Here is a 27,750-nt window from a genome sequence, read left to right as displayed (position 1 = left end):
TTAGGAGGTGACAGATTCAACATCAGTTCACAAGTTAACTTAACATGTACTGCTATTGGAGTACCATTACCAACTATCATGTGACAACTTAATGGTAATAATGTTCCTATTGATCCAGACTGTGTTCTTGATTCATATAATGTTAACTCAATGGTGGGGTTGGGTCTAGATGATTGTACAGTAATTCAAACAATAGATCTTGCTAATGGTAATACTGTCACTGATCCTCAAGACATCTTAGAGTTAGGAATGTCTAACTTTACTGAACTTGTTGTGGTTAGTAATTTATTGATAAGATCACTTCAACGTAGTGACAATGGAAGTTACACTTGTAATGTTACTAATACACTACCAGAAACTGACACTATATCAGTTGTGAGTGGTCCTACTCTTGTTACCGTATTAGGTAAGAAGATCGGATACTGCATTGTATCATTTAGTAACTGTGTATTTCAGAGAGGCCTGATCCAACAAATGTAATTATCATGGATTATGGTAGTCGATATGTATACCTACAATGGGACATCCCATATAATGGAAATAGTTATATTATGGGATACAACTTATACATCAGATTTGTGAACACTAATTCAGACTTCACACTAGTAATGACATCATCCAGTATGGGAAAGAGACAAGCTAACATGTTTACCACTACTGCTAACAGCTATAATGTGACTGTGCAGATTCTACCTTTTATGAGGTACCAGTTTGCTGTAGTAGCTTGTAATGAGCTGGAATGTGGAACTTTGGAGGCAGCAGGAACATCGCAGATTATACAGACCCAACAAGATAGTTAGTATAGCAAGAATTGTTCTGTTTATAATGTAGTACATGTTCTACTCATAGACCCTGAGACACCACCTGTTGACTGTTCAGCCACTGCTGTTAGCTCCACTTCTATTAGGATCACTTGGTCACCTCCTGTTATACCTAATGGTATTATTACTGATTATAATGTATCTTATGTTCCTGGTCAGTCACTGTCCACTACTGACTATTCTACTGATGGAAATGCCAGTATTAATATTGGTAACAATGATACTAACACTATTGTGACTGATCTGAGAATAGCTACCAATTATACTATTGTTCTAGCAGCACATACTGTAGTAGGAATTGGACCATATTCTAACCCAATGGAGTGTGTAGTGCAGACACTGGAGGATGGTGAGTGTGTATCAAGTCATTGTAATAATTGATAATATCCTATACACAGTTCCTGATGGTCCACCATTAAATGTTACACTATCATCTCCCACATCTACTTCTATTGCTGTAAGGTGGCAACTTGCCGATCCACTAGTAAGGAATGGCATCATCACTAAACATCAACTCAACTATACTGAAGTGTCTCAGCCACTCAACTGGACTACTGTATCACTTGGTGGTGATACTTCTTATGTGATAGAAGACTTGGAAATATTTACCAGATATTATGTATCAGTTAGTGCTGGTACTCAAATTGATGGGTATGGACCATTCTCTGATCCAGTGATGATACGAATAGGTAACACAGTTTGCCGTTAAAAGAGTGGGGGGCCAATATTTATAATAAAACCTATATAGTTTTACGTAAAGAAAAAATATTTACATTTTAGTGGTGTCATCTGTGATATTTATTGCATTATATAGTTAGCTAAACATTTGATATGGCTGAACAATGACCATAAAAATGGAAATATTTATTTGTTTATTAAAAGCTGAGAAACCAAAGATAAGTAATACAAAACTGCTAGAGCTGGGTTGTAAGTAGGTATTATTCTAAAACTACCATATAGCGGGTTATTTTAGTGTCTGAAATTTCCCACGAAATTTAAAAATAGTGGCAGAAATTTTAGCGATTAAATGGCAACGCTAAAATTTAAACCTATCTTTTAATTATCCAATGTGATAGTACTTGTAACAAACACAATGCAGTTTTGTTTCAACTAGTAAAATGAAAACAAAGCGATTCATGCTGCATGGCGTCGTACGTGCAACTGTTACATATCACTTTGTCTGCTGTCCTTCGCATCCCGTATCCATCATTAAACTACACTCTGAATGGGCTAACAGAAAGATCTTGCTAGCAGGCCTGCAAGCTGAATGGCAATTATTTGTAGTTCGAGCCATTAGTTAGTTCGGGTCGTGTCCACCTTTCTCTATCTACACTTCTTGCTTCGATTCACATAACTGTACACAGCTGCATCCCTGGCTTTAGCTAGGCAAACATATCTTTCCAGAGTGCTTAGTGATGAAGCTGTGACCTTAGACTAAATCACACAATAATGTTATTATCACGGTGCCAAAATTCTCATGATTTAAATTTTAATGAATGACCCCAAATGCTAAAATTAATTCCTCACTACAAAAACCCACTATACGGTATAACAATAGACAAAGGAAAAATATAACTGTTGCTCTTAGCAACCTAATTTTTACATTATTTGTAGGTGTCAATGTCTAAAGTAACCTCTACAAGTTTTAAAAGAATAGCCCATATAAGTCATGAGATATGACATTTTGAAGTTGTAATTTTCCCATACATTGTCTATGAGAAGGACACCAGTTGCCCTTCTAGGTAATCACACAAATGATGGGATTCAATGAATGTCATATCTTAAGATCTATATGTGACCAGATTTTACAAAACCAATCCAAATCACACATCAGATAAAATCAAACTAACACCACCAGTGGATAGCTACACTATTGACGTGAATGTACTACTAGTTTTGACCTTCGGTACTACTCAAACTACTCGAGGCTGGTTTTAACAGACGTCTTTTCTAGGTGGTGTGGAGTGCTCAAATGGCGGTTTCAGACCTTGTGAAGGACCTGGCTTGGCAAGAATCAGTGGTTTACTGGTGGACAGCCTTATAATGTTGGCCATATGTTTTCTCTGTTGATTTTGCTACATATCAGCCACTAAGGAGCCAGCACTGCCCTAGCTGTAATCTCGTGTCTGGACTCCAATCGTGGCCTGCCTCCATTTTGAGGTCTATCTCTTGCCCTCCCCGCCGCCCCTCACCCTCCACCCCTTTGTGAGCACTCGTGATACTACTTCGCTCGTCCAACTGCTCATATTTTCTATCTTATTTGGCGGGAAACTCTACAAGCAGCTACAAGTACTGGAAGTGGTCTGAAAGGTAACAGATTGATGCATCTTTTGTGTAAATTTCATATGCGTGCTTGCTATCCTTGGAGACTTATGCTGGCTTTAATTCTTTAAAATCGTTTATCTCTAAACTTCTAATGTGCGATTTGGATCGTTTTTCCAAAATCCAGTCACATATACACTATCCACTTAAACTTGGAGAGATTATTAGTGACATTCACACCTACAAATTATATGTAAAATTTATATATGAATTCGTTGGAATTTTGGTTTCTCAATTTGTTGAAATACCTCATTTATGTGATTGCTCAGATGGGGCAACTGTAGCCCTCTCACATAGATATGTATGGGAAAACCACAAATTTCAAAATGTCATATCTTATGACATATATATGCTATCCTTTCAAAATCTGGAGAAGTTACTTCAGACATTATTACCTAAAAATAATGGGAAATGGTTATTATTATTATTCACTATAAAGCCTTAATATGAAATTTATCTATTGAAACAATATTTGGATTGTTCAAATTTCAGTGAAACAATATTATCAAGACACACGGTAGTGTGTCGTGCGGCCCAAGAAGCCGGCGCGTAACACCCGTGAGTATATTGACAGGAAAAAAGAAAACGCAATTTTCGCACCTCCGTAGCTCTGTGCTGCCTTGATGAAACAAGACGATTTTTGCTGTGGACACTCCCTCCATCTTCAGTACTCCACATTCCAAATTTGAGCGAAATCGCTTTAAGCGTTCCCGAGATATGCGACTTCAAAAATTGGCTTAGTTTCTTCTTATTTTTCTTCCTCTTTTCGCACACTTACAAAAACTGCTATAAAACACGAACGCCATATCCGATCGCCTTGAAATTGGCACACAGGGGGGGTATAAAGGCGCATCTCTGTACCAACTTTGGCTGGAATACGATAAACAGGCAAAGAGTTATGAGCGATTATTCACGAAAAATAACACCAATATGTTGTCACGCCTACAGGGTAAACCGCGTATGGGAAGAAGCTGAAAATCGGTGGGTGAATAGGTTAACTATTGAACCTCAAACCTTTTGTGGTTTGAAAGAAATCGAGCTAAAAAACAAGGAAGATGCAACGAAAAAACCAACAGTGTGTAACAATTATGCAATCGAGATTAGCTAATAAAAAACGACTGCTTGCCGCGCCTACCAGGTAAACCGCTTGGGGTAATGCTTTGAAAATCGCTGTACAGATGGAGTTATCATCTTAGAAAGGCTCTTCAATGGTGTAGAAGAATCAGACTTAAAGCCACGGAGTTATAACACGAAATCCAACTTGGTGTAGCAAGTGCGAGATCGAGATACTCTAATAGAGCAGTCATCCTAATAGAGCAGTCATCCTAATAGAGCAGTCATCCTAATAGAGCAGTCACCCGAAGAGAATTCAAGAGATCAGTTAGAAACAAGTAACCTGTATAGAGATCAGCTACAAACAAGTCACCCTGTAGAGAGATCAGCCACAAACAATTCACCCTGTAGAGAGATCAGCTAGAAGAAGTTACCTCGTAGAGAGTTCAGTTACAAAGAAACCACCATGTAGAGAATTCATTTACAAACTAGTGACCCTGTAGAGACATCAGCTAGAAGAAGTTACCTTGTAAAGAGTTCAACTACATAGAAACCATTCTGTAAAGAGCTCAGCTGCAAACAAATCACCTGTACAGAATTCAGCTACAAACAAATCACCCTGTAGAGAAATCAGCTAGAAGAAGTTACCTTGTTGATAGTTCAGCTACAAACAAATCACCCTGTAGAGAGATCAGCTAGAAGAAGTTACCTTGTAGAGAGTTCAGCTACAAAGAAACCATCATGTGGAGAGTTCAGCTGCAAACAAATCACCTGTAGAGAGTTCAGCTACAAACCAATCTCCCTGTAGAGAGATCAGCTAGAAGAAGTTACCTAGTAGAGAGTTCAGTTACAAAGACACTACCATGTAGAAAGTTCAGCTACAAACTAATGACCTTGTGGAGACATCAGCTAGAAGAAGCTACCTTGTAGAGAGTTCAGCCACAAAGAAACCATTCTGTAAAGAGCTCAGCTGCAAACAAATCACCTGTACAGAATTCAGCTACAAACAAATCACCTGTACAGAATTCAGCTACAAACAAATCACCCTGTAGAAAGATCAGCTAGAAGAAGTCACCTTGTAGAGAGTTCAGCTACAAAGAAACCACCATGTAGGGAGTTCAGCTAGAAGAAGTTACCTTGTAGAGAGTTCAGCTACAAAGAAACCATCATGAAGAGAGTTCAGCTGCAAACAAATCTCCCTGTAGAGAGTTTAGTTAGAAGAAGTTACCTTGTAGAGAGTTCAGCTACAAAGAAACCATTCTGTAAAGAGCTCAGCTGCAAACAAATCACCTGTACAGAATTCAGCTACAAACAAATCACGCTGTAGAGAGATCAGCTAGAAGAAGTTACCTTGTAGAGAGTTCAGCTACAAATTTAAAGAAACCATCATGTGGAGAGTTCAGCTGCAAACAAATCACCTGTAGAGAGTTCAGCTACTAAGAAACCACCATGTAGGGAGTTCAGCTAGAAGAAGTTACCTTGTAGAGAGTTCAGCTACAAAGAAACCATCATGAAGAGAGTTCAGCTACAAACAAATCACCCTGTAAAGAGATCAGCTAGAAGAAGTCACCTTGTAGAGAGTTCAGCTACAAAGAAACCACCATATGTGACCGGATTTCATATAACAAGGCTTCCACGCACACAAAATCAAACTTACGATTTTACCAGAAATGGATTGCTGGTCTAATACACTATCATATTTCACACTGTACTTCCTTCAGCACTGGCAAGTCTGGTTTCTGTAGCAGCTTTCTTCCGACCCTGTCAAAGCCACGAGTGTGAGATTGGCACCATTAAATGGCCATGGCTTTGTGATAATGGTGAGTAGTGAGCTGGGACTTCACAGAGAGCTCGCCAATAGTGTTCTCAGTCAATTTGGAGTAATTTGAGGGCCATGGAGAGCCCAAACTTGGCCTCTGGATTCCAATCGTCTTCTTACTCCATTTTATACCCGTATATTAAGACCACCGTCCACCCCCACCCTCCCACCCTATTACTATCACCTGTGATATTATTACCCGCTCGAAAAAAGCTCCTCAAAACAGGGCAAATGTTGGGTATCAGAAATGTATACACCCACTCAGTGATAGCTAGTGAACAGATGAACAATTGGTGCAAATTTTGTCTGCACAGCTGTAGGCACTGGGAAGTTATTACACAATGATTCCTTAAAATCGCCATATCTCCTAACAAAGCTTTGTGCGTCGAAGCCTTGTTTTGTCAAATTCAGTCACATATAGAGAGTACAGATGCAAACAAATCACCCTGTAGAAAAATCAGCTACAAACAAATCACCCTGTAGAAAGATCAGCTAGAAGAAGTCACCTTGTAGAGAGTTCAGCTACAAAGAAACCACCATGTAGGGAGTTCAGCTAGAAGAAGTTACCATGTAGAGAGTTCAGCTACAAAGAAACCATCATGAAGAGAGCTCAGCTGCAAACAAATCTCCCTGTAGAGAGTTCAGTTAGAAAAAGTTACCTTGTAGAGAGTTCAGCTACAAAGAAACCATTCTGTAAAGAGCTCAGCTGCAAACAAATCACCTGTATAGAATTCAGCTACAAACAAATCACCCTGTAGAGAGATCAGCTAGAAGAAATTATCTTGTAGAGAGTTCAGCTACAGTAAACAGAAACCACCATGTAGAGAGTTCAGCTGCAAAGAGATCACCCTGTAGAAAATTCTGCCACAAACAAATTGCCCTGTAGAAAGATCAGTTAGAAGAAGTTATCTTGTAGAGAGTTCAGCTACAAAGAAACCACCATGTAGAGAGTTCAGCTAGAAGAAATTACCTTGTAGAGAGTTCAGCTACAAAGAAACCATCATCTAGATAGTTCAGCTGCAAACAAATCACCAGTAGAGAGTTCAGCTACAAACAAATCTCCCTGTAGAGAGATCAGTTAGAAGAAGTTACTTGTAGAGAGTTCAGCTACAAAGAAACCATTCTGTAAAGAGCTCAGCAGCAAAAAAATCACCTGTACAGAATCCAGCTACAAATAAATCACCCTGTAGAGAGAACAGCTAGAAGAAGTTACCTTGTTGATAGTTTAGCTACAAACAAATCACCCTGTAGAGAGATCAGCTAGAAGAAGTTGCCTTGAAGAGTGTTCAGTTACACAGAAACCACCATGGACAGTTCTGTAATAAATATAATTATGTATTATATATATAATTTGTACATTTACTGATAAAATCAGAAATATTTAAGGTACATCTGCTTCATCTTTTATTCTTCCTGTGGTAAAGAAAAAAAGATAGGTTAAAAAAGTCCCAAAGCAGGCCATAGGCCGGCTTTGGGGTATACAAATGCAAAAAGAAGTGAAATCTAATCCAAAACAGCCAAGCTGTAAAAAAAGTGTGCGGCCCTCAAAAAGGCTATGGTGAAAAAAGATGTGAAATCCAAGGTGGCGGCCAAGAAATGGCTGTGATGGTAGGTTAATGGTAAAAATTTTAATAACGACAATTCAGGTGAATTTTGTGCCAATTGACCAAGCGGCAGCAAAATTCACCTGAATTGTTGTTATTAAAATTTTTACCATTAACCTACCATCACAGCCATTTCTTGGCCGCCACCTTGGATTTCACATCTTTTTTCACCATAGCCTTTTTGAGGGCCGCACACTTTTTTTACAGCTTGGCTGTTTTGGATTAGATTATAATGTCAATATTATCAAGGGGGTGGGTAGGTACTGAAAACCCCCACTGAAATTTGAACATGTGGACTTCTAGCAGGAACACTAAACTCTCAAAGTTAGTGTGCACCAAAATGTACAGAAAACACAAGAACATTGTAATAAAACAATCAAATGGATTCAGGTAGAACAATCATGGAGGCTCTTAACACAAGAGTTTTAACGTACTATATGACTAAGATAATGTTAATAACCCTTTTTAATTTAGTTGGTTGAATTAATTTTAATTTCAATTGGATCTAGATTTGATGCCTACAGCATACCTCATCACCATCCATAGGCCATCACCATCAATAGGCCATAATCAAATCAATTTGAAAAACTTTAAAAGGAAACTAAGCATTTACTGAAAGCAGTTTGTGTATGAACCATGAATCTAGCTAAATTTGAACCCTCTTTATGTTCAAACTTTGTCAGCAACAATGGCTGCACTTGTGGTCAGTGTCTCGCTAGCAAGCATGCAAACCACCATTTCCTATGCCCCTAATTACCATAGTACTAAATGATTTAATTGAACAGAATAGCTAATTTCCTCCTAGAGCAATAGTACTAATGTCCTAATATAGTATTGGTGACATGCCATCAAGCAATAAGGTAGCTAAATTAGATAGTTCCAACAAAAAATATCAAGGTGTTCTAATAGAGCAATCAAACGTTTCGATTTAACAGGTGTTACAACAGGGAACTTTTGGCAGCAGAAGAAGTTGACCTATACACTCTCCATTTTTTGACAAAATAATCACCAAAGATATTTATTGGCATTTCACAAATTAAAAGTTGACAAATTATACTGATTTGTCAAATTTTCTACCACCTAAATTCCTGCCGTATTGTATCTAGTTATTAATCTAAAAATATCAATCAATCTATACCATGATGTACACTGTGACACTAAAATTAATCGTGACCTAGTCTGGGTAAAGTTTTTACAAATATTGAGAAATGGTGGTTTTAAGTATTTAGTATGTTGTAACTCAGCAATGATTTGTGTACCAAATTTTCACATGTTTTATACCAATTCCTTACTTTCCAGTGTATTCACTATACTAAATAATCAACAGCTAAATAGTTTCAACTCAATGTTGACTATATCAGGTGAGCTCCAGTAGAGGTGATGGGAGGGTTTGGAGGGAAGGACAAGAGGTTGTTTACGAAATGAAGGAATGAATTAAGCCAAATTATGGGCTATTCATGTTTCAAAAGCCAAAAGGAAATTTACCTCACAGATATTCAATAGAATCAACACCACAGGGCTGTACAGCCACATACAGCCATGGCCAGAGTTTCATTAAGGCCCTGGACTGCTGTATGGCTTGCCAGCTAGCAATACTGTATAATTGCTAAACTTCCATTTTGGAAATGTGATATAGCACTTGCATTGACTTAATTTAGTACACTGATTGTAGACATAATTATATTGCCCATGACAGCAGATTTGATTTTTCACCAGAATACAATACAAAGCTACATGAATAAACTATCAAATTACACAATCTAAAATCAGCTAGTCCTCATGACTGTGTCTGTGTTTACAAGTCACAGATGTCAAAAGATAATGTGTATATACCACATGACTTCAACATTTTGTATTTTCAATGTACATTATCCCAGGGGTGGTGGAGAAGGGGGGCTGCAGCCCATGTGAAAAAAATTATGGGTGGCTTAGCCTCCCTAAAATTATCTGTAGCTGTAATGGAGAGCCTAGCCTAATAGTATCATTCGAGATACCCTAATAGAGCAGTCAAGATCGAGATAATCTAATAGAGCAGTCACAGTATTCTTTGAAAAGCAATGTAGCAAGCTACGTATGTAGTTATAAATAAGGAGATATGGTCTAGTTAGTAGAGGGCAACTATTACCAGCAAGTAATGACCATTTTTTCTTCTTTTTTTGGTCTTTGACTTACAACTAGGCCATGGCATACAAGCTAGACCCCTAGCCCCCCTAAATATAGGTGTCTCCACCACCTATGCATTATCCAGTGACTGCTCTATTAGAGTGTGTGTGTAGTAAGGTGGTGGGTATATGTGACCAGGTATGCAAAAGGGGTCTTATAACCTTTTAAATGGTATGCACTTGGCAACCTGTAACTTGACTTGTGAATGTGGTATCACCCTGAAATTTGGTCCCCGTATACCCCTAATATAGCACTATGGTTTGTTGTAATATGAAGGTGAATGGTTGAAAACGTTAGGAGTTATGATTAGTCAAACGTGACAATTTGGAAAGGCTATAAGACCCCTTTTCACAGACCGTGTCACATATAGCTGGGGAGGGAGATTTTTGTCCCTTTCCATAAACTGCTGTATATAATACGTACATAGTAGTGTACGTGTATAGAATCTGATGGGTTATTTGCTGATGTCAAGTGTCTAGGGTAGGCTTGTTGCTCTTATGTCTGTAAACCAATATTACATTCCATTAGCAAACTGGTTTCCGGGTAAGACATTTGTTATAAGGACGTATTTTGCATAAAATAATATCTAATCCAAAACAGCCAAGCTGTAAAAAAAGAGTGCGACCCTGAGAAAGGCTATGGTGAAAAAAGATGTGAAATCCAAGGTGGCAGCCAAGAAATGGCTGTGATGGTAGGTTAATGGTAAAAATTTTAATAACGACAATTCAGGTGAATTTTGTGCCAAGACCAAGCGGCACCAAATTCACTGAATTGTTGTTATTAAAATTTTTACCATTAACCTACCATCACAGCTTGGATTTCACATCTTTTTCACCATAGCCTTTCTCAGGGCCGCACTCTTTTTTTACAGCTTGGCTGTTTTGGATTAGATTTCACTTCTTTTTGTATCTGTATACCCCAAAGCCAGCCTATGGCCGGCTTTAGGACTTTTTAACCTGTCATTTTTTTCTCTACTACAGGAAGAAGAAAAGATGAAGCAGGGTGATTTCTTTGTAGCTGACCTCTTTGCAAGGTGATCCTTCTAGCTGATCTCTCTACCGGATGACTTGTTTGTAGCTGAACTCTCTACAGGGTGATTTGCTTGTAGCTGAACTCTCTACAAGGTAACTTCTTCTAGCTGATCTTTCTACAGGGTGATTTGTTTGTAGCTGAATTCTCTACAGGGCGATTTATTTGTAGCTGAACTCTCTACATGGTAGTTTCTTTGTAGCTGAACTCTCTACAATGTAACTTCTTCTAGCTGAACTCTCTACGGGTGGCTTGTTTCTAGCTGATCTCTCTACAGGGTGACTTGTTTGTAGCTGAACTCTCTACAGGGTGATTTGTTTGTAGCTGAACTGTCTACAAGGTAACTTCTTCTAGCTGATCTTTCTACAGGGTGATTTGTTTGTAGCTGAACTCTCTACAGGGTGATTTGTTTGTAGTTGAACTCTCTACAAGGTAACTTCTTCTAGCTGATCTTTCTACAGGGTGATTTGTTTGTAGTTGAACTCTCTACAAGGTAACTTCTTCTAGCTGATCTCTCTACAGGGTGACTTGTTTGTAGCTGAACTCTCTACAGGGTGATTTGTTTGTAGCTGAACTGTCTACAAGGTAACTTCTTCTAGCTGATCTTTCTACAGGGTGACTTGTTTGTAGTTGAACTCTCTACAGGGTGATTTGTTTGTAGTTGAACTCTCTACAAGGTAACTTCTTCTAGCTGATCTTTCTACAGGGTGATTTGTTTGTAGCTGAATTCTCTACGGAGCGATTTGTTTGCAGCTGAACTCTCTACATAGTAGTTTCTTTGTAGCTGAACTCTCTACAATGTAACTTCTTCTAGCTGAACTCTCTACGGGTGGTTTCTTTCTAGCTGATCTCTCTACAGGGTGACTTGTTTCTAGCTGAACTCTCTACATGGTAGTTTCTTTTTAGCTGAACTCTCTACAATGTAACTTCTTCTAGCTGAACTCTCTACCGGGTGACTTGTTTGTAGCTGAACTCTCTACAAGGTGATTTGTTTGTAGTTGAACTCTCTACAAGGTAACTTCTTCTAGCTGATCTTTCTACAGGGTAATTTGTTTGTAGCTGAATTCTCTACAGGGCGATTTATTTGCAGCTGAACTCTCTACATGGTAGTTTCTTTGTAGCTGAACTCTCTACAATGTAACTTCTTCTAGCTGAACTCTCTACAGGATGACTTGTTTCTAGCTAATCTCTCTACAGGGTGACTTGTTTGTAGCTGAACTCTCTATAGGGTGATTTTTTTGTAGCTGAACTCTTTTACATGGTGGTTTCTTTGTAGCTGAACTCTCTACAAAGTGACTTCTTCTAGCTGATCTATCTACAGGATGACTTGTTTCTAACTGAACTCTCTACAGTGTGATCTGTTCATAGCGGAACTTTTTACTGGGTGATTTGTTTGCAGCTAAACTCTTGCATGATTGTTTCTTTGTAACTGAACTCTCTACAAGGTAACTTCTTCTAGCTGATCTCTCTACAGGGCAATTTGTTTGTAGCTGAATTCTCTACAGGGTGATTAATTTGAGCTGAACTCTCTACATGATGGCTTCTTTGTAGCTGAACTCTCTATTAGGTACCTTCTTCTAGCTGATCTGACTACAGAGTGACTTGTTTGTAGCTGGATTCCCTACAGAATAACTTGCAATGTAATATAACTGAGTAAATTATAAATGCAGTTGAATGCTTTATTAGGGTGACTGTTCTATTAGAGTATCTCGATCTCGCATTTGCTACACGTAGTTGCCTTTCGAATCATAACTTAGTGATTTGTAATCCGATTCTTCTGTACTACTGCAAGGACTTTCTATGATGATTATTCCAGCTACATACTGATTTTCAGCTCGTTGCTCTAAGCGGTTTGCCTGGTAGATACGAAAACTAATAGTTTTTTTTATTCATAAAATCGATCGCGTAATTTTGACACAGGTTGGGTTTCGTGTCATATCTCCATGGTCTTTATCCCGATTCCTTTCAGACCACCAAAAGGCACTCCTACGATGGTTGCTCCATCTACATATCAATTTTCAACTGATTCCTCCAAGGGGTTTACCCTGTAGGCGTGACAGACCTTCGACCTTATTTTACGCAAATAATTCCGTGAATGTTCATCGGATTCCTACGAAAGTTTTTTTTTTTTTTTTTTTTACGAAAACTTAATGAGCACAGATTACAATTACAAACAACTATTACAACTACATAAACTACAGCTAGCTACAGGGGGAAAACTATTCCTACCAAAGTTGGTATGGAGATCCGCCTTAATGAGCCCTTTAAGTGTGCCAAATTTCAGCCCAATCCGAGCACGCATTCGTGTTTCATGGCGAATTTTGCGAAGTGTGCGAAATGAAGATGAAGAAAAAAACGAAGAAATTAAAACGAAATTTTGTTCGTTCGTATCTCGGAAATGGCTGGAGCGATTTTCTTCAAATTTGGTTTGTAGACTCCCCTAACTGGGCGGCACGTCTCCAGCAAATTTGGTTCCAATCGGATAAGGGATCACAGAACTACATAGGTGTGAAAATTGCGTTTTCTTTCTTCCTGTTAATATACTCACGGTGTGGCGCGCCGACTTCTTGGGCGCACGACACATTACCGTGTGTCTTGATGGTTCCAATTGGATAAGGGATCACAGAGCTACATAGGTGTGAAAATTGCGTTTTCCTGTTAATATACTCACGGTGTGGCGCACTGACTTCTTGGGCCGCACGACACACTACCGTGTGTCTTGATCTAAAACTCAACTACTTCTGCCTTTCAGTGCAATGAGTCTTCAAACATCCAATGCTTGAAATTGAATTAAAGCACATGTGCTAACTGTTAAATGTTTTATCAAGTGTAGTGAATAGATCGGTTTTGTGCATCTACATTAACTGATGAATGTCTACTATGTTGCAGTGCCTGCTAGACCACTGAATGTTACAGTTCAATCAGTCAGTGAAGCAGATATTATGTTAAGCTGGACAGAACCCATGTTAAAGGATGAAACAGTACTTCACTATGAGGTAATGTTTAGTTGATAAAAAGTCTACTAATAATATCTGTTCAGAGTGTTAATAAAGATACAAACACAAGACAAATAACTTTATATTTACCTATATAAATACACATTAACTGCAACATACCAAACACTAATAATTGTGTTGCATGAACCTCCAGCCAGACTGATAATTGACTGGAATGACAACCTCTTCTGCTTTCATATTTCTGTGTAAATCAAGCCTAAATTAAAAACACAAAATAATAAATTACAGTAGAACTTCAGTTATCTGGACTCCATTTATCCGAATTCTCGGTTAACCAAACTACAGAAACATACTGCTCTAATGGAGTTGTGAATGTGTAATACTCTTCTCAATGAAATAGCATAAAGGTCAACCTTTTTAATACTCAACATATGAAGAGAAGAGAGTACAGTACATTATTTCAGCTTATTTATAGGTTACAATAACAAGGCTGGAATAACAGGTTTAACACATACAAGTCAATTTCAATAACAAATTCTTATCCAAGTTCAAGTTCAGACTGTTACAAATGTTCTATTAGGGTAGTTGAAAATGCTGAAATATTCCTTATGCTATTTTAAGGTTATTTGTACACAGTTTCAGAGATGTGGACTTTTCAGACTTATGGACCACCCTGGTCCCATGGGATTTGGATAACTGAAGTTCCACTGTATCTAGAGAAAGAGGCCTACTGGAGCAAATGCAAGAGTTCACATGCTTACTGCAGTGCATGGCACAAGAAGTAAGGTCCATCCCTTATCAGCCTTCACAACATTCCTCTGTCATTCAGCTAATGACAGATAACACCTACTATAAGGTAAGGTCATGAGATGGTTGATAAGCCATGTGAAAATAGTCAGCATGACAACATGGAGGGAAGTGAATATGTACCTGATGGTATCAACAATAGATACATCCCTGCAAGCTACACAAGGCCCCTATACTATACACTCAACCACCACACCAAATGGATTTACAAACCAAGGACAAAAAATTGCCTCCAATATTTCCAGTAAAACATGTGCACTGTCCTGATACTGCAACGTTGTTAGGCATCAGGACAGTTCCCCAATACCTGCTGGAGATACACTGACCCATAGCAAATAGACTTATGAGTCAACAAACGCTGAAAATGCTTCCTGAAAAAAAAAACACAGCAGTGGGCAACCACCGGGCAATAAAACATACTGCAGTTGGCCTACATATCAACCTTGCCCAGTACACGCCCATTGATAACTACACTGTAGTATCTAAACTATCATCCTTTCTTACTCTTGTGTAATGCATTAATACTGAATGTACAAGCAGATGCATGAAACTACTATCAAGCGTTGTGGTAGTGAATCACATTGTGAAGAAAGTACACAAAATCAAATGTAGGTATGGCCACTGCTAATCAAAATTTGCACAACAAACTATGCAGTGAGATATGTATTCCTCTTATAAAATTAAATGTGGATCTATAGTGAAATATTTACACTTCAGAACAGCATTACATACAGTACATCTCTGTATATCATGTACTAGCATTACGTAAATTGGCAGTATTTCAGTTTTTGAATTGGATTGCATGCTATAAAGTGGCTACTTGTCTAAACATAGTGAAACCTCGGTACAGTGCTCTCTCCATTATCTGAACTCTTTTGGCCCTGGGTAAGTTCAGATAATTGAAAAGTTAGGATAATGGAAGCCCATTAACTTATAGAACCCCTTTCAAATACTCTAATAGAATGTACACTGTAGTCAAAATACCCTAATAGAACAGTCATTTCCACAGTTTGGATAATGGAATGTTCAGATAATTGATGGCCAGATAATAGAAGGACTACTGCAATATTTATATGGGCCATCTTGATGAGGCACCAGCACCTAAGTATTATGTATGATTATTATCTATGGAGGCACAAAGTACACTTAATCTGTACTTGGGACTATCAATAAGGTCATTTACCACTATATTATTTACCACTTGTATAAACACAATGCATTGATGTTTATATGATATAAATTATCTTCACTGAAATTGTAAGAATTACAGTAAGAATATTCACACAATAAAGATTATATACACTACTACACAAAGTATTCTTTGTCAACATTTGGAACAAATGAGACATACGTAGCCAATTCTGGACAACATTTTTAGTTCACTATTATTGCAGGTTTATTATACTCCAGCTGGTCAAGGTTCAACATTGTCTACCAACAGTACAACTACACGTATCACACTCAGTGATCTGGTCCCTGGTGTAGAGTACTCCATCAATGTTACAGCAGTCACTACCACAGGAGAGAGGATTACTAGTACAACTGTTACTGCTGTCACTTGTGAGTTTGTCTCACTATTATTGAATGTAATTATATTATATCATTTCCACTTTTTAGTAACCACTACATTGTTCCAATTGAGGATTGGTCCTATTCCTAATTGTTTTGAATGGATAGTAAGTGACTAAATACAGTATCTACATATTGCACACCAGATGTACAGTTTCTACACTGTTATAGTGGCCAGTCAACAGCAGACAACTAGGGCTGTAGTGCTACAAATACACTGTTAAAAATGTAACACAAACCCATAGACTAGAATGTCAACGACTCTTGGTGGCAAAATGTCCCTTTGAATAATAGCAAACTATTCATTAGTTGTTTAAGCTTTATTAAGCAATAGGCAAGTATTATAAGCTCATCCCAAGTAGATACATGTTGATACTGGAAAGGAATGTACCTGTAGATCACCCTAAATACATAATGTAACAATTACTGTACATTTCTGTAATGCATGTATATATGTGACCCGGTCTGCGAAAAGGGCTCTTATAGCCTTTCCAATTATCCATGTTTGGCTAATCATAACTCCTAATCTACTAAAGCTATCACCATGTAATTACAACCACAGCTACTGCCAGGTTAGGGTTGTTGTGTGACCAAATTGTAGGCTTGTACCATATTCACCAGTCAAGTTATGGGTTACCATATATATGCAATTGGAAAGGCTATAAGAGCCCTTTTCGCAGACCGGGTCACATATATAGTGCAACCAGTCGTGAACTTACATAAGTTTGTTACTCACCTGACCACACATTTATTCTATACATGTATCCCACTAGAATATTCTACAATGTCCATTATGATTTCATACAGTGCTCTGCTCATTAATATTTCATAATTCACTGGTTATACATGTTTTCAGTGTCTCAAAGCACACACTTTACAAATAGCAGTTTTTAACAAATTTCACTATAAAGTCTTTTAATCTGAGTTAACGATGTTGTAAAACAAAAACTAAAATTTCACAAAACTCCTCCTATGAATAATAGGTAGGTCTATCGTCTTCCAGAAAATGATGAATAAATGTATAATACTTTTTTTTTTCGAAACCCTATGGAAATCACAAAAATAGCTATAACTTACTTTAAAATCATTTTTAAAAATCTGGCCCTACGAAATGTCGGGCACAATGAGTGCTTGTAAAATTATTACCAAACTCAAAAGTATATAAACTAGATACGAAAAACTAAAAATCATAAATATATAGAAATTGCAGCATAATTGTGGTTGTTGCTGTGTACAAATTGGTACAGATACATGAGGATAACAATGTGCAAAAAACAGAATTACGACATCTGGTGTAAATCTGAAGTTATGACCAAAAATATATTTATGCCTGGTCAGTTGCACTATATGTACCTAACAAGGCAGTAGCATTTACACAATACATAGTTACCACACATGTTATGTGTGATAACCTTGAACATCAGAAAAATGGCTTCTGATGTGAAAACCATGTGACATCTGCATGTAGCAGATACAAGGTTAGAAACTACCTACACATACATATGTAAAATCATGACCATTGTAAAGGGGATTTCAAACTACAGTTGTTGTGTAGTATACTAATACTCAAGCGTCATTAACACTCTGGATGTGTAGGTAGTGGAAATCATAACAGGGTAGACGTGCAAACAGTTTAAGTAGAACAGAAATTTTGTGACTGGGCCTGCAAAAATAGGGCATGTGGGCACATAAAAATTGATTACTTTATCAACTTTGAGGCATCATAATGTTGTATTCCATTATTCCTTGGCCATAAAATTTTCAGCATTTGATTGGCTTCACTATACAAATTACAGAATTGAAATTCTAACCCAAAACTGAGATATGACACATTATGTGAAGGGATATAGTTTGTGCCCACATTCTCTATTTTCACATGCCTGGTCACATTTATTATTCTAATAGAAAAATCAAATACTCTAATAGAATGTAAACATCAGAACAATATTCATAATTCTTCAATCTGTCATGCTTAGTCTGTAGTCTTACCAATGTACCATACCTTCACCATGTCTATAAACCCATTTGTGACCAAATTTGCGAAACACATATAAATTACCAACTATAATGATTTAAAACTTCAAATTGAAGAACGCTATTTTCCTGAAATTTGGGCAGTTATACCAACGTAGCTCAATGGATGGAGATATTTCTGATTGGTATGCATCTTCAAAACTAAAGTCTCTATAGGTAGAATTGAGTGTGTGTGAAAGACCCCCTTTTGCAAATCTGGTCACATTAATTTCAATAGCCTTTAAATTGTACAGTGAAACGAGTGAGACAGACAATAGTTCTAGTAGTAATGCTGTGCAGCTTGAGAACAACATGACATAAAATGTAATTTGATTAAATGAACTGCATGGCTTTAGGGAACATAAATGAAGCTGCTTTTTATGATGTGTTTATACTACTTCAAAGTATCTAGCTTATACATAACATCTTGGGGTCTACATAAAATTTGTATACACGTGATAGTGTAACTTCTACTTATGTTAATGTCAATAACCTGCAGCAACTAAGAGTAGACTCAAATGATTTACAAAATAAGAAGGTTTTGTGGATGACATAGATTGCACTATTATATGAAAGTTTGTATACACAGTAAAACGAGCTTGTGTGACTGCATAGCAAATAGATCAATGAATTAGCATACTTGTATTACCCACATTCTTCCTGTTTGACAACATTCACATGTACTGGTATAATTATGGAGAACATTGTTGTTACCACAAAGAACAGCCATCTTTTGGGGGAGGGGTACATGCATCCCTGACCCCCTGCCTTAAAGACATTTAGCTCCTTTTTAAATTCACTACATGTAAACTATTTGCTATACTTGTATCAGAATGCATTTTACTGCCAGGGAACACACTCAGATCCTTTACTACCTAAATATATGGATATGCGTACATAACATGAACCCACAAGTGTCCACTTTGATCTCAATATTTTAGATCTGCTACTGTATCTGTTTCAAGTAGAATATTTTAGTACTTACTTGTATATATTTCATAACTAAATTATTTTGTAGTATTATTGCAGTTAAGAAAGTTACTGTTTGCGACAATTTTGCTTACTTTAAAAACTTAACCTGCATTTTGCAGCTTGTAGCGTAGTCATGAAGCCTGACTACATAAGTTACTATTGTTTTCATATTATATACACATTACATGTGAGTTGTGATACGTCAACCTTTTATGAACTACAGGAAGACCGACAGCAGCAAAAGTTGGATGACATTATATCAACAGTGATGGAAGAAATAACACCAAGATGTTCTTGTATATTTGAGATTGTTAGTGACAGTTTTAGTTGTCGAGGAGCACAAGAAAACTTTGACAACACTGTTGTATTTAGAGCTAGAGTAAGTGCTCAAGGTCCTGCTTCAGTTATTACTGCTGATGATGTTGTTAATGATATATCAAACTGGGTAGAATCTTCACCATCAATAACAATTGCCTCTGTGACTCTAGATGTAGATCTTAACTGTCCAGCAATGCTTGATTCATTCAATTCACCTGATTGTGTTATTGTAACAGAACAACCAACACCATCTACTAGTTCACCCACCAGCTCTTCATCCAACAACTCTTCACCCATTGGTATAATTGCCGGAGCAGCCATTGCAGTAGTGGTCATTGTCATACTATTGGTAATTATTGTGGTGCTGATTGTGATGTATCGGAAGCGAAAGGCTAGTTACAGGTAGTTAACTAAATCACTATTATACAAATATTTACTGTATATACACAGCCCATACATCAAAAATAAAACACCCAATGTGGTGCCTGATGATTAATTGTTTCGTGTACCTTGTGTGTACCTCAAGTTGATGGTTCTCTATAACAGGTAAAGCACTGCCTAGGCTCTTGCTATACATTAACTATAGCACTAGAAACTCAAGGAGTACTCCTATCCTCAGTTGAAGAGGCATTTTCGCCTGTGTTGCACTTGCATTATTCTTGTTCTGGACTTGTCTGTCTTTGCAATAGCTAAACGTTTTTGATTGTGGTACTAAGCATATTTCCATCACATTCCTAGGACTCGTCCTACTGCATGTAAATGTGTGGGTACTGTAATTTTAGTGCCACATGTATCAGTTGAGCAGGGCCGGAGCTCAGAGATTTTGAATGGTCAGGCCATCTATGGACTATAGCAATGGGAGTAGCTAAATGCACATTTTTATTAATCTGATATTTCATGTGTAAAGCACATGCTGCAAGTGTAAGTATGTAAAGCTAGGGGGTGGGACATGCTCCCCCAGGAAAAGTTTTGAAAATAGATGTTGTGAATTTACATTTGGTGCTTTTTTTACATGCAAAGTCTTTTTCTCCTGTTTTAACAATCTAGGATATTCCCTGGTAATTTTGTGCTACATTACCTCAATGTCATGTCTAGTAACTATTAGCTAAATAATTTTATCCATGCTATACAATAAAGTGAGTTTAGATTTGGAAGTAATTTACTATAATGCAAGACATGCATGATCAATGCAATGCCATGCATATAATTCACTGGAACTTTAAGACATTTCTATAGTTATAATACTTAGGCTAAGCAGTGTGATTAGATTATTAGAGCAGTGTGTATATAGTACTCAATGCTCTATTATAGTATCATGACAGCTGTTCTATTAGAATATAACTGTGATGAATGCTCTATTAGAGTATCTTGATCTTTTTAAAAATTCAAGTAGCAGAAAAGTGGTCAGGCCAATGCTGGATCAACCGGACCATGGGCTCCAGCCCTGGTTGATACTGCAACTTTCTTCTTTTTTTTTGTGGCTGTGTACATATGTCAGTACCCTGTTTACAAAATGACTCACTAATCAAAATGGCTCACTAGCCACGAGTACCATATATCAATAATATGATTAGAATATGATATTTGTTTAGTTCACTAGTACTCAGCTAAGCGTTAAAGACTAACAAGTGTAAGGAAACCTTGGAAATTTTACATTTGAGAAAGATTTACAGAAGAAAAAGTGATGAAACAATGGAGGTCGTCTACACCTGTGGTTATACTAGCTGACCTTTGGTTCCTTCTTTATCCTGTCAATAGTATAGTTATGACTGAAGTAAGGATTAAATGTCAACTAGTACAGCTGCAGGTGTAGCTAGATGATCTCCATTGTATCATTGCTTATTTTGCTGTGTGCACTACTCAAATGTAAAATTTCTAATTATTTTCCTTACACTTGTTTTTGCAGTAACATAATTCATTACCATTGCATACCGCATCAAAAGAAAGAATGGTGCCAGACACATTATTCACACAGCTAAAATCACTGAATGCGCGTCCCAATTATCAATGCGAAGTTGCCATTCCACTTTTCAACCATGTTCCATGCACCCAGTATATGTGACCGAATTTTGCATTTGACACATAAAAGATTAAGTATGGTGTAAATCCACTTGTTAATCAATTCTCGATTCCTTGAATCACAAGAAAGTTTTTGAAATATTTTTTTTTAAAACTGGACCTTGCACTCACCCTAAACATTAAAATTCTAATTGTTTCATGCACGACAATATGTGTAATTTTTCAAAATTTGGTCACATACATACAAATGAAGAACAATACAAGAAACTCATCTGCAATCAATCCAACCACTATGGAAATTATGATAAGAATATCACCTAAAACCAGCTACACTTTTCCTTAATGACTGTTTGACAGTATTTAGTTTAGACATAAGCAAGCCCATAGATGTCTGGAGCAACCCCAAACCCTTGTTGTTCTCCAAGTCCCAAGCTCCTCTGATCATCTCAAAGATATGAGTAAGTAAAAAAAGAGTACTTCAGACATTATCAACAATCAAGAAGTGGGCGTAGCTTAATGCAAGTCTACAGACAGCCAGATACAGCGACCATAAGTGTGCTTTCTTGACACTAGACTAGTTACCTACAAGCAGCAGCACTCAATCCCAGTAAGTGGGTGTGACTCCACATAGCCAAAACACTTTAGGGTGTGGCTCCACATAGCCAAACCACTTTAGGGTGTGGCTCCAGGTAAGTTTCTTGAGTACATACAACTGAATTTCCATCCATAAAATCAAACTTGGAAATAGTACACAATCACGTGACCCCATCCGGGTCAGACAATCAATTAAGTGGATGAAACCCACTTGACCCAAGACAAAATGCGACCCAAGTGACTCGGACAATCCGGATGATCCAACCCACTTACAACGCTGATCCCTACTATACAGTTCTACTATGCTATAAGTATGATACTATTGTTTCAATGTTAGTATAATGCTATAGGGCTGGACCATGGCCAAGTATCCATAATCACTTAAGTTGCTACAATCAGTTGATTGATTGATGTGTTAATTGGCTTAACATGAATTTTATATTTTCAACGTAATTTTGTATCAGTGTTTTGAATTAATCACACATGCTGTCTAACATGTTAACAAACAATAATTACCTTTCTAATGTATCCTCCATGACCACAAATGTAAGTGATTTTGTGATTATGTGATCAAAACCAATTAATCATCCACAGCAAAAACCAATTTGTATTATGCCTAAGTGTATGGCATTGATGCATATGAAGCACATGTGATTGTAGTTCATAATTCAGCCAGTATTCATATCTAGTATACAAGGAATTTCGAGTCAATTAGGGATCATAGAAAAAAAGGATGGATCTCCTGGTATACTAGGGGATATATCCCTGATTTAGTTTATACCCATGACTGAATTAGGGATTAGATTTCCACTAGTATATCTGCAGGTGTAGGCGACCTCCCTTGCTTCCCTACTTTTTTTCTAAGATGTGTAATCAACCTTATACTTGTTTGTTTACTTCTTTGTAACATTATTATGACTGGTATAAACCCGCACATACCGCATCAAAAGAAATGATGGTGTCAGAGGTAATGTTTTCGACTGAACATGTGCCCCAACTATCAATTACTGACTCAAACATGAAGTGGCCATTACGCTTCACTTTCAGCTATGTTCAGTCCATTTCACAGTATTACAAACAAAGAACAGTAGAAGAAGCACCTCTGCAATCAATCCAGTCACCACATAAATTACAGATGATTGCCATAATACAAACGTAGGGAAGCCATTGTGCTACCACTAATCAACACTTTATGATGTCAGCAAAAAGAAATAGGACACAAAGGAGGACAAAGATAAGTATATAATGTGTGCATTGTACACACTGCAGTATGCCAAAGACACTTGTCCAGCTGAAACGATGTTGAATAGTGTCTAGCCCTAAGCCTTTTATTATTATTATCAAGTCTACCAGTAGGGCACTGATGCCTTATCCATTATCGAGTTACGCTTGTCTGAAGGCAGGTAGGCAGACAGGCAGTCAGACAGGCAGTCACATTCCATGGCATAATTTTTTAAATGTAGCAATCTATTGTAAGTATTTAGGGTCTGGGCTTGGTTATAATACCTAACCAAGTGCCAGGATGGTATTGTGAAGTAGGGCTGAAATAGATATTCTTATTATCTGGATAATTATTTACCATCCAGATAGTAATTGAAGCAATCGGGATAGTTTCTAATAATTTTACGTTAACTTTTCTGTGATACATAGCTTCCACATTTAACATTACCTTAATTGTCATATGACATTATGTTTGTTTCTGTTCTAAAGTACTAAATGTTCATGCAATGCTCTTATAGCAAGTGATGATGTCATTATCCATAGGATATCCAGAAAGATTTTGTTCAGGAAAATGCACTATCCATTTCAGTCCTATTGTGAAGCTGGTTTTTGGGTGATATTTTTGGCCAGTAAAACCCAAACCTCAAAGATCCCTAATATGCAGTACTATCTTACTGTATGATATCTGAGTCAAATATGCTCAAAATTTTGCCCAAAATCTTCACTTATGCTCTTCAGTGTTCCCAATGTTTGAACAATCAGTGAATTCTCTATTAGAGTATTTCACTACAAAGTGACTTATATAAGATCTTAGGAGTTATGTATGGTGAATTTGAGTGCTATTTGTAGCTTGCATTTTCCACTGACTGTTCTGTTAGGGAGTATCAATCTATTTCCAAGGAATTAAGCTCCATAGTATAAAATGTCCACCTAATGATGTTAGCCTAGCATAGCAGTTAGACTTTTATTATTTTGACTCACGCCTATATTTGTAACTGGATTTAGCAAAATCAACCATATGGACATAAGAGCCAAAAGTGAGATAACACCAGCATGAAGTTGCTGCACTATCAGGCTAACAATTTCCATATCAAACTCGCTTTCAACTTGTCGGATCTGTTTTTGGTGGGCTGTTTTCTGGTGGCCTGTATAACCACCCCAGATGTCTGTACAGGTCTGTGAACAACAGGGAAGTGCTTTGGGGGGTTCATACACTCTGGACAGATGAGCAGGGAGCTGAATGTTGGATATATGCCTGTTTTGTGATATTTTAGTCAATTTCCTGCCTCTGATGGGCTGTTTTGTGATCTGGTGCCTTCAATTACCATCCTCGTCCATATTGTAGTCTATATACAGCAACACTGGTGAAAAAACCTATCTAAAACAGTGAGAAACTCTACAGGGATTACCTTGGCCACCAGGTGTTCTTAAAGATTGTGAATTGTACAATCTTTGGTGAAAAATTCATACGTGTAGCTGCCAAGGCTGGTGAGTAACAATGCTTTAAATTATTAAAATACTTTCTTCTCTGAATCAACAATGCGCCCATAAGGGTGATTTTCCAAAATCCAGTCACATTTCTGTTATTATAGTAGTGTGCATGTGACTGTATATACAGTCACATTCACTTCGTAGTTGCAAGTGAGTGCAAAATTAATGTGTATCACAAATGTGACTGGATTTGCCAAACGATACCTTTTCACACACCTATTTTTGAACTTTAAAACTTCAGAACTTTTTCTCATTGTATAATATACACTGACACTACAGTATCTGGCTGTATAAAGATGAAAAGTCATCTGATCGTCTGTCTGTCTGCATTCCAATTGAGTTCACGTATTCTTCTCGCCAGTTACTGCACATATCAAAGTGGTTTTGGCACCAAACAAATTAAAGTGCTCATCATCTATAGGAATAAGCTAGCATTTAAATGAAGCTTCTAGCTACCATTGTTTGTCGTTTACAGCGCGTTTAGTACGAGGGTGTAGACAAAAAATTTGCTTAAATTCTTTCTGTAAACCGCATGCAAACTGCAAGTAAATACCTATTCCATTTAACTTGAGCATGCAACTTTTAAAGACATGGTAACCACAAGTGACATTTAGTCAATGTGGTAGAGCGTGAGGCTTGAAGTTGGTGGGGTGTGAGCTCAAATCCTGGTTGCATCACTTATTTTTCTTTTTCTAACCTTTGGTTTGAACAACCTTTTTTTCGTTTTGACAACCTTTTTGGTAACAGGTTTTTCTGTTGTGTGTTCTTTTCATGCTATTTTTCTCACTCTACAGTGAAACCTGTGTAGTAAGGACACCTTGGGACTGACCAAAAACGTCCCAATTATGTAGGTTTCTTGATTTTCCAGGTAAGTTTACATACTAAGGGATACTTTAGGACCATTACCAAATGTCCAGATTATGCAGGTGTCCTCATTTTTAAGTTTCTTGACTAACAGGTTCCACTGTATTGGTTGATAATAGTTGTTCAAAGGTGATTACAGTAGGTAATAATAGTCAGTAGTAGCTTACTCAAAATATCATACAGTATAGTAGTACTGTAAATGTAGGGTTGTAGTGTAGTAAAGGGAACATTATAGGGAGTGTAGTACTATTAACATACAAAGCTCAGCCTGCACCGTAGGCATGTACTGTACCCTATATTAGTTTCTTTTCATTGTCAGTAAGTTAAATGTCATACATGTATGGCCTTTGCTTATGTAGCTATGCATACGTACACACAGCTCTGCTGTTTATATGTATGCTCACATAATTCAGTGTACTTGCAGGATGGCGTCATGTTCTTTAACAGTGATATTCATTATACATGCAACAATGAATTTTAATGCATGGTTTCCATTACATTAGCTATGTCCCCAACATATAATATACAATATGGTGACTTCTGCAGTGTAGGGCAGGTACCAATAAATTAATATCTTTTGTGGTCAATATATTATCAAATGATGCTACATGTATAGCCTGGATAATAGGACAGGTACTACTAGAACCATCCATATTGTTCACACCTGTGTGTTATAAGCATATACATCACTACAGGTTAGCTTAGCTACTGCAATTCTTGAGGTTCAAGAGTACCTGCATGCTTCCCATCATTTCAGTATACAGAGTGTACTTAGCAAGATTGTGGTATTAAAAATGATATCACCATACATACTGCAGGACATGAATGCATGGCACTGATGTTTAATGTTTGGTTGTTACTATAATGTGGTCCCTACACGTAGGGCAGGTACCAATGCAAGTATAATATAAAGAGCCACACAGTCTACCAGGGGCTTTTTTTGACAAAATGTCTCAATACAGTATGCACCAAACAAAAAGTGAGTTCTGACAACTCTTTAAAGATCAAGTAGTTTTATTGTAGCAATACTGACATTTTCAGATTTGCTACAAATAACCAAAATATAGCATACACGCACACACACTCCCCCAGACAAACTACACACCCAATTTAATTTATTGCTACTTCCTGTTGCAGTATCAAGGAACGTGAAAGTGAATATGATTACATCACAACTAGACCAGTAGTGTATGACAGTGTTAATCCATTAGCACCTGATCACAAGCTAGTCACCATAGAGAAGAACCCAGCTTACAAATCTACTGTGTTAGCAAACAAAGCTAATGTCAACCCAGATGCAGATGAGTATGAGAACATCGACCTTCAACCAACTTCACCAAATACAGATGATGCAGAGATGGAGAATCCAGCTTATGCTGAAACAGATTTTAAATGAACACATACACTAGCTAGCATGTATTTTTGTTATGTTTGTACAGGTGCAAGACATTTGGATCTTTTCTAGGAACATGTGATTTCTTTGCATTAATAATCATGTGATGTGTGACACCTCTAACAATGATTTGTTACAAGCTATTGTTTGCATGCTTTATCATTTCAGTTAAAAATCCCAATACGTAACTGGGCCTGCGAAAATAGGGTACATGGACACAAACTACACCCCGCCACATAGCATCTCATATCTCAGTACTAGAACAGATTATTGTCATTTTATATAACTTGTAGTTTAAAGCCACTGAATTTTAATAAGTGCTGAAAATCTCATGGCTGAGCAATAATGGAATACAGAGTTATGATGCAGTTAGAAAATTTTTTTATGTGCCCACATATCCTATTTTGTTATTAGCACTTTACAGTGACCAGCACTGAAGGTCTGACAGCTACATGTGCTGCAGCCTTAGGATTACCTAACCCAATTGCAAGGACTTAGACTTAGTGACTTACAGCTGAAAAGGTGTAACAGAAAAGGGGCCAAAGTAAGGAAAAAATCCCGGATTCGAACTGCAGGTCACCCAACGTCTAGTCGGGGCCACACTCAGTCTCCTCCAGGAGGGATGGATTTTCTTCCTTAAACCTAAAGTATTTATTGTTATTGTCACAGGGACCTGGCCATATAATATTACATGTACACAGTACATGATACAAGTTGTTAC

The 27,750-nt window shown here is 37.4% G+C and overlaps 1 protein-coding gene across 1 annotated transcript; it reads left to right on the top strand.

Moving 5' to 3' along the window:
- Nucleotides 1-27,176, top strand: LOC136255278 (cell adhesion molecule DSCAM-like). The gene is made up of 9 exons (XM_066048004.1): nt 1-406; nt 457-795; nt 850-1,170; nt 1,220-1,510; nt 13,701-13,807; nt 15,970-16,135; nt 16,193-16,251; nt 19,353-19,849; nt 26,774-27,176. The coding sequence occupies exons 1-9, from the start codon at nt 151-153 to the stop codon at nt 27,030-27,032; spliced, it is 2,295 nt and encodes a 764-aa protein (XP_065904076.1). The 5' UTR covers nt 1-150; the 3' UTR covers nt 27,033-27,176.
- The last annotated feature ends 574 nt before the right edge of the window (nt 27,177-27,750 follow it).

This window comes from Dysidea avara, chromosome 5 (assembly GCF_963678975.1).
Source record: "Dysidea avara chromosome 5, odDysAvar1.4, whole genome shotgun sequence".
Taxonomy (NCBI): domain Eukaryota; kingdom Metazoa; phylum Porifera; class Demospongiae; order Dictyoceratida; family Dysideidae; genus Dysidea; species Dysidea avara.
Note: the sequence above shows the minus strand (reverse complement) of the source record. Positions and strands in the feature narration are given on the sequence as shown.

Bases quoted from the DNA above. Each gene is read 5' to 3' on its own strand.
- LOC136255278 (XM_066048004.1), top strand. From the start codon at position 151: ATGGTGGGGTTGGGTCTAGATGATTGTACAGTAATTCAAACAATAGAT. The intron at 796-849 runs GTTAGTATAGCA...TTCTACTCATAG, and splicing joins TATACAGACCCAACAAGATA to ACCCTGAGACACCACCTGTT. The intron at 1,511-13,700 runs GTAACACAGTTT...ACTATGTTGCAG, and splicing joins TCCAGTGATGATACGAATAG to TGCCTGCTAGACCACTGAAT.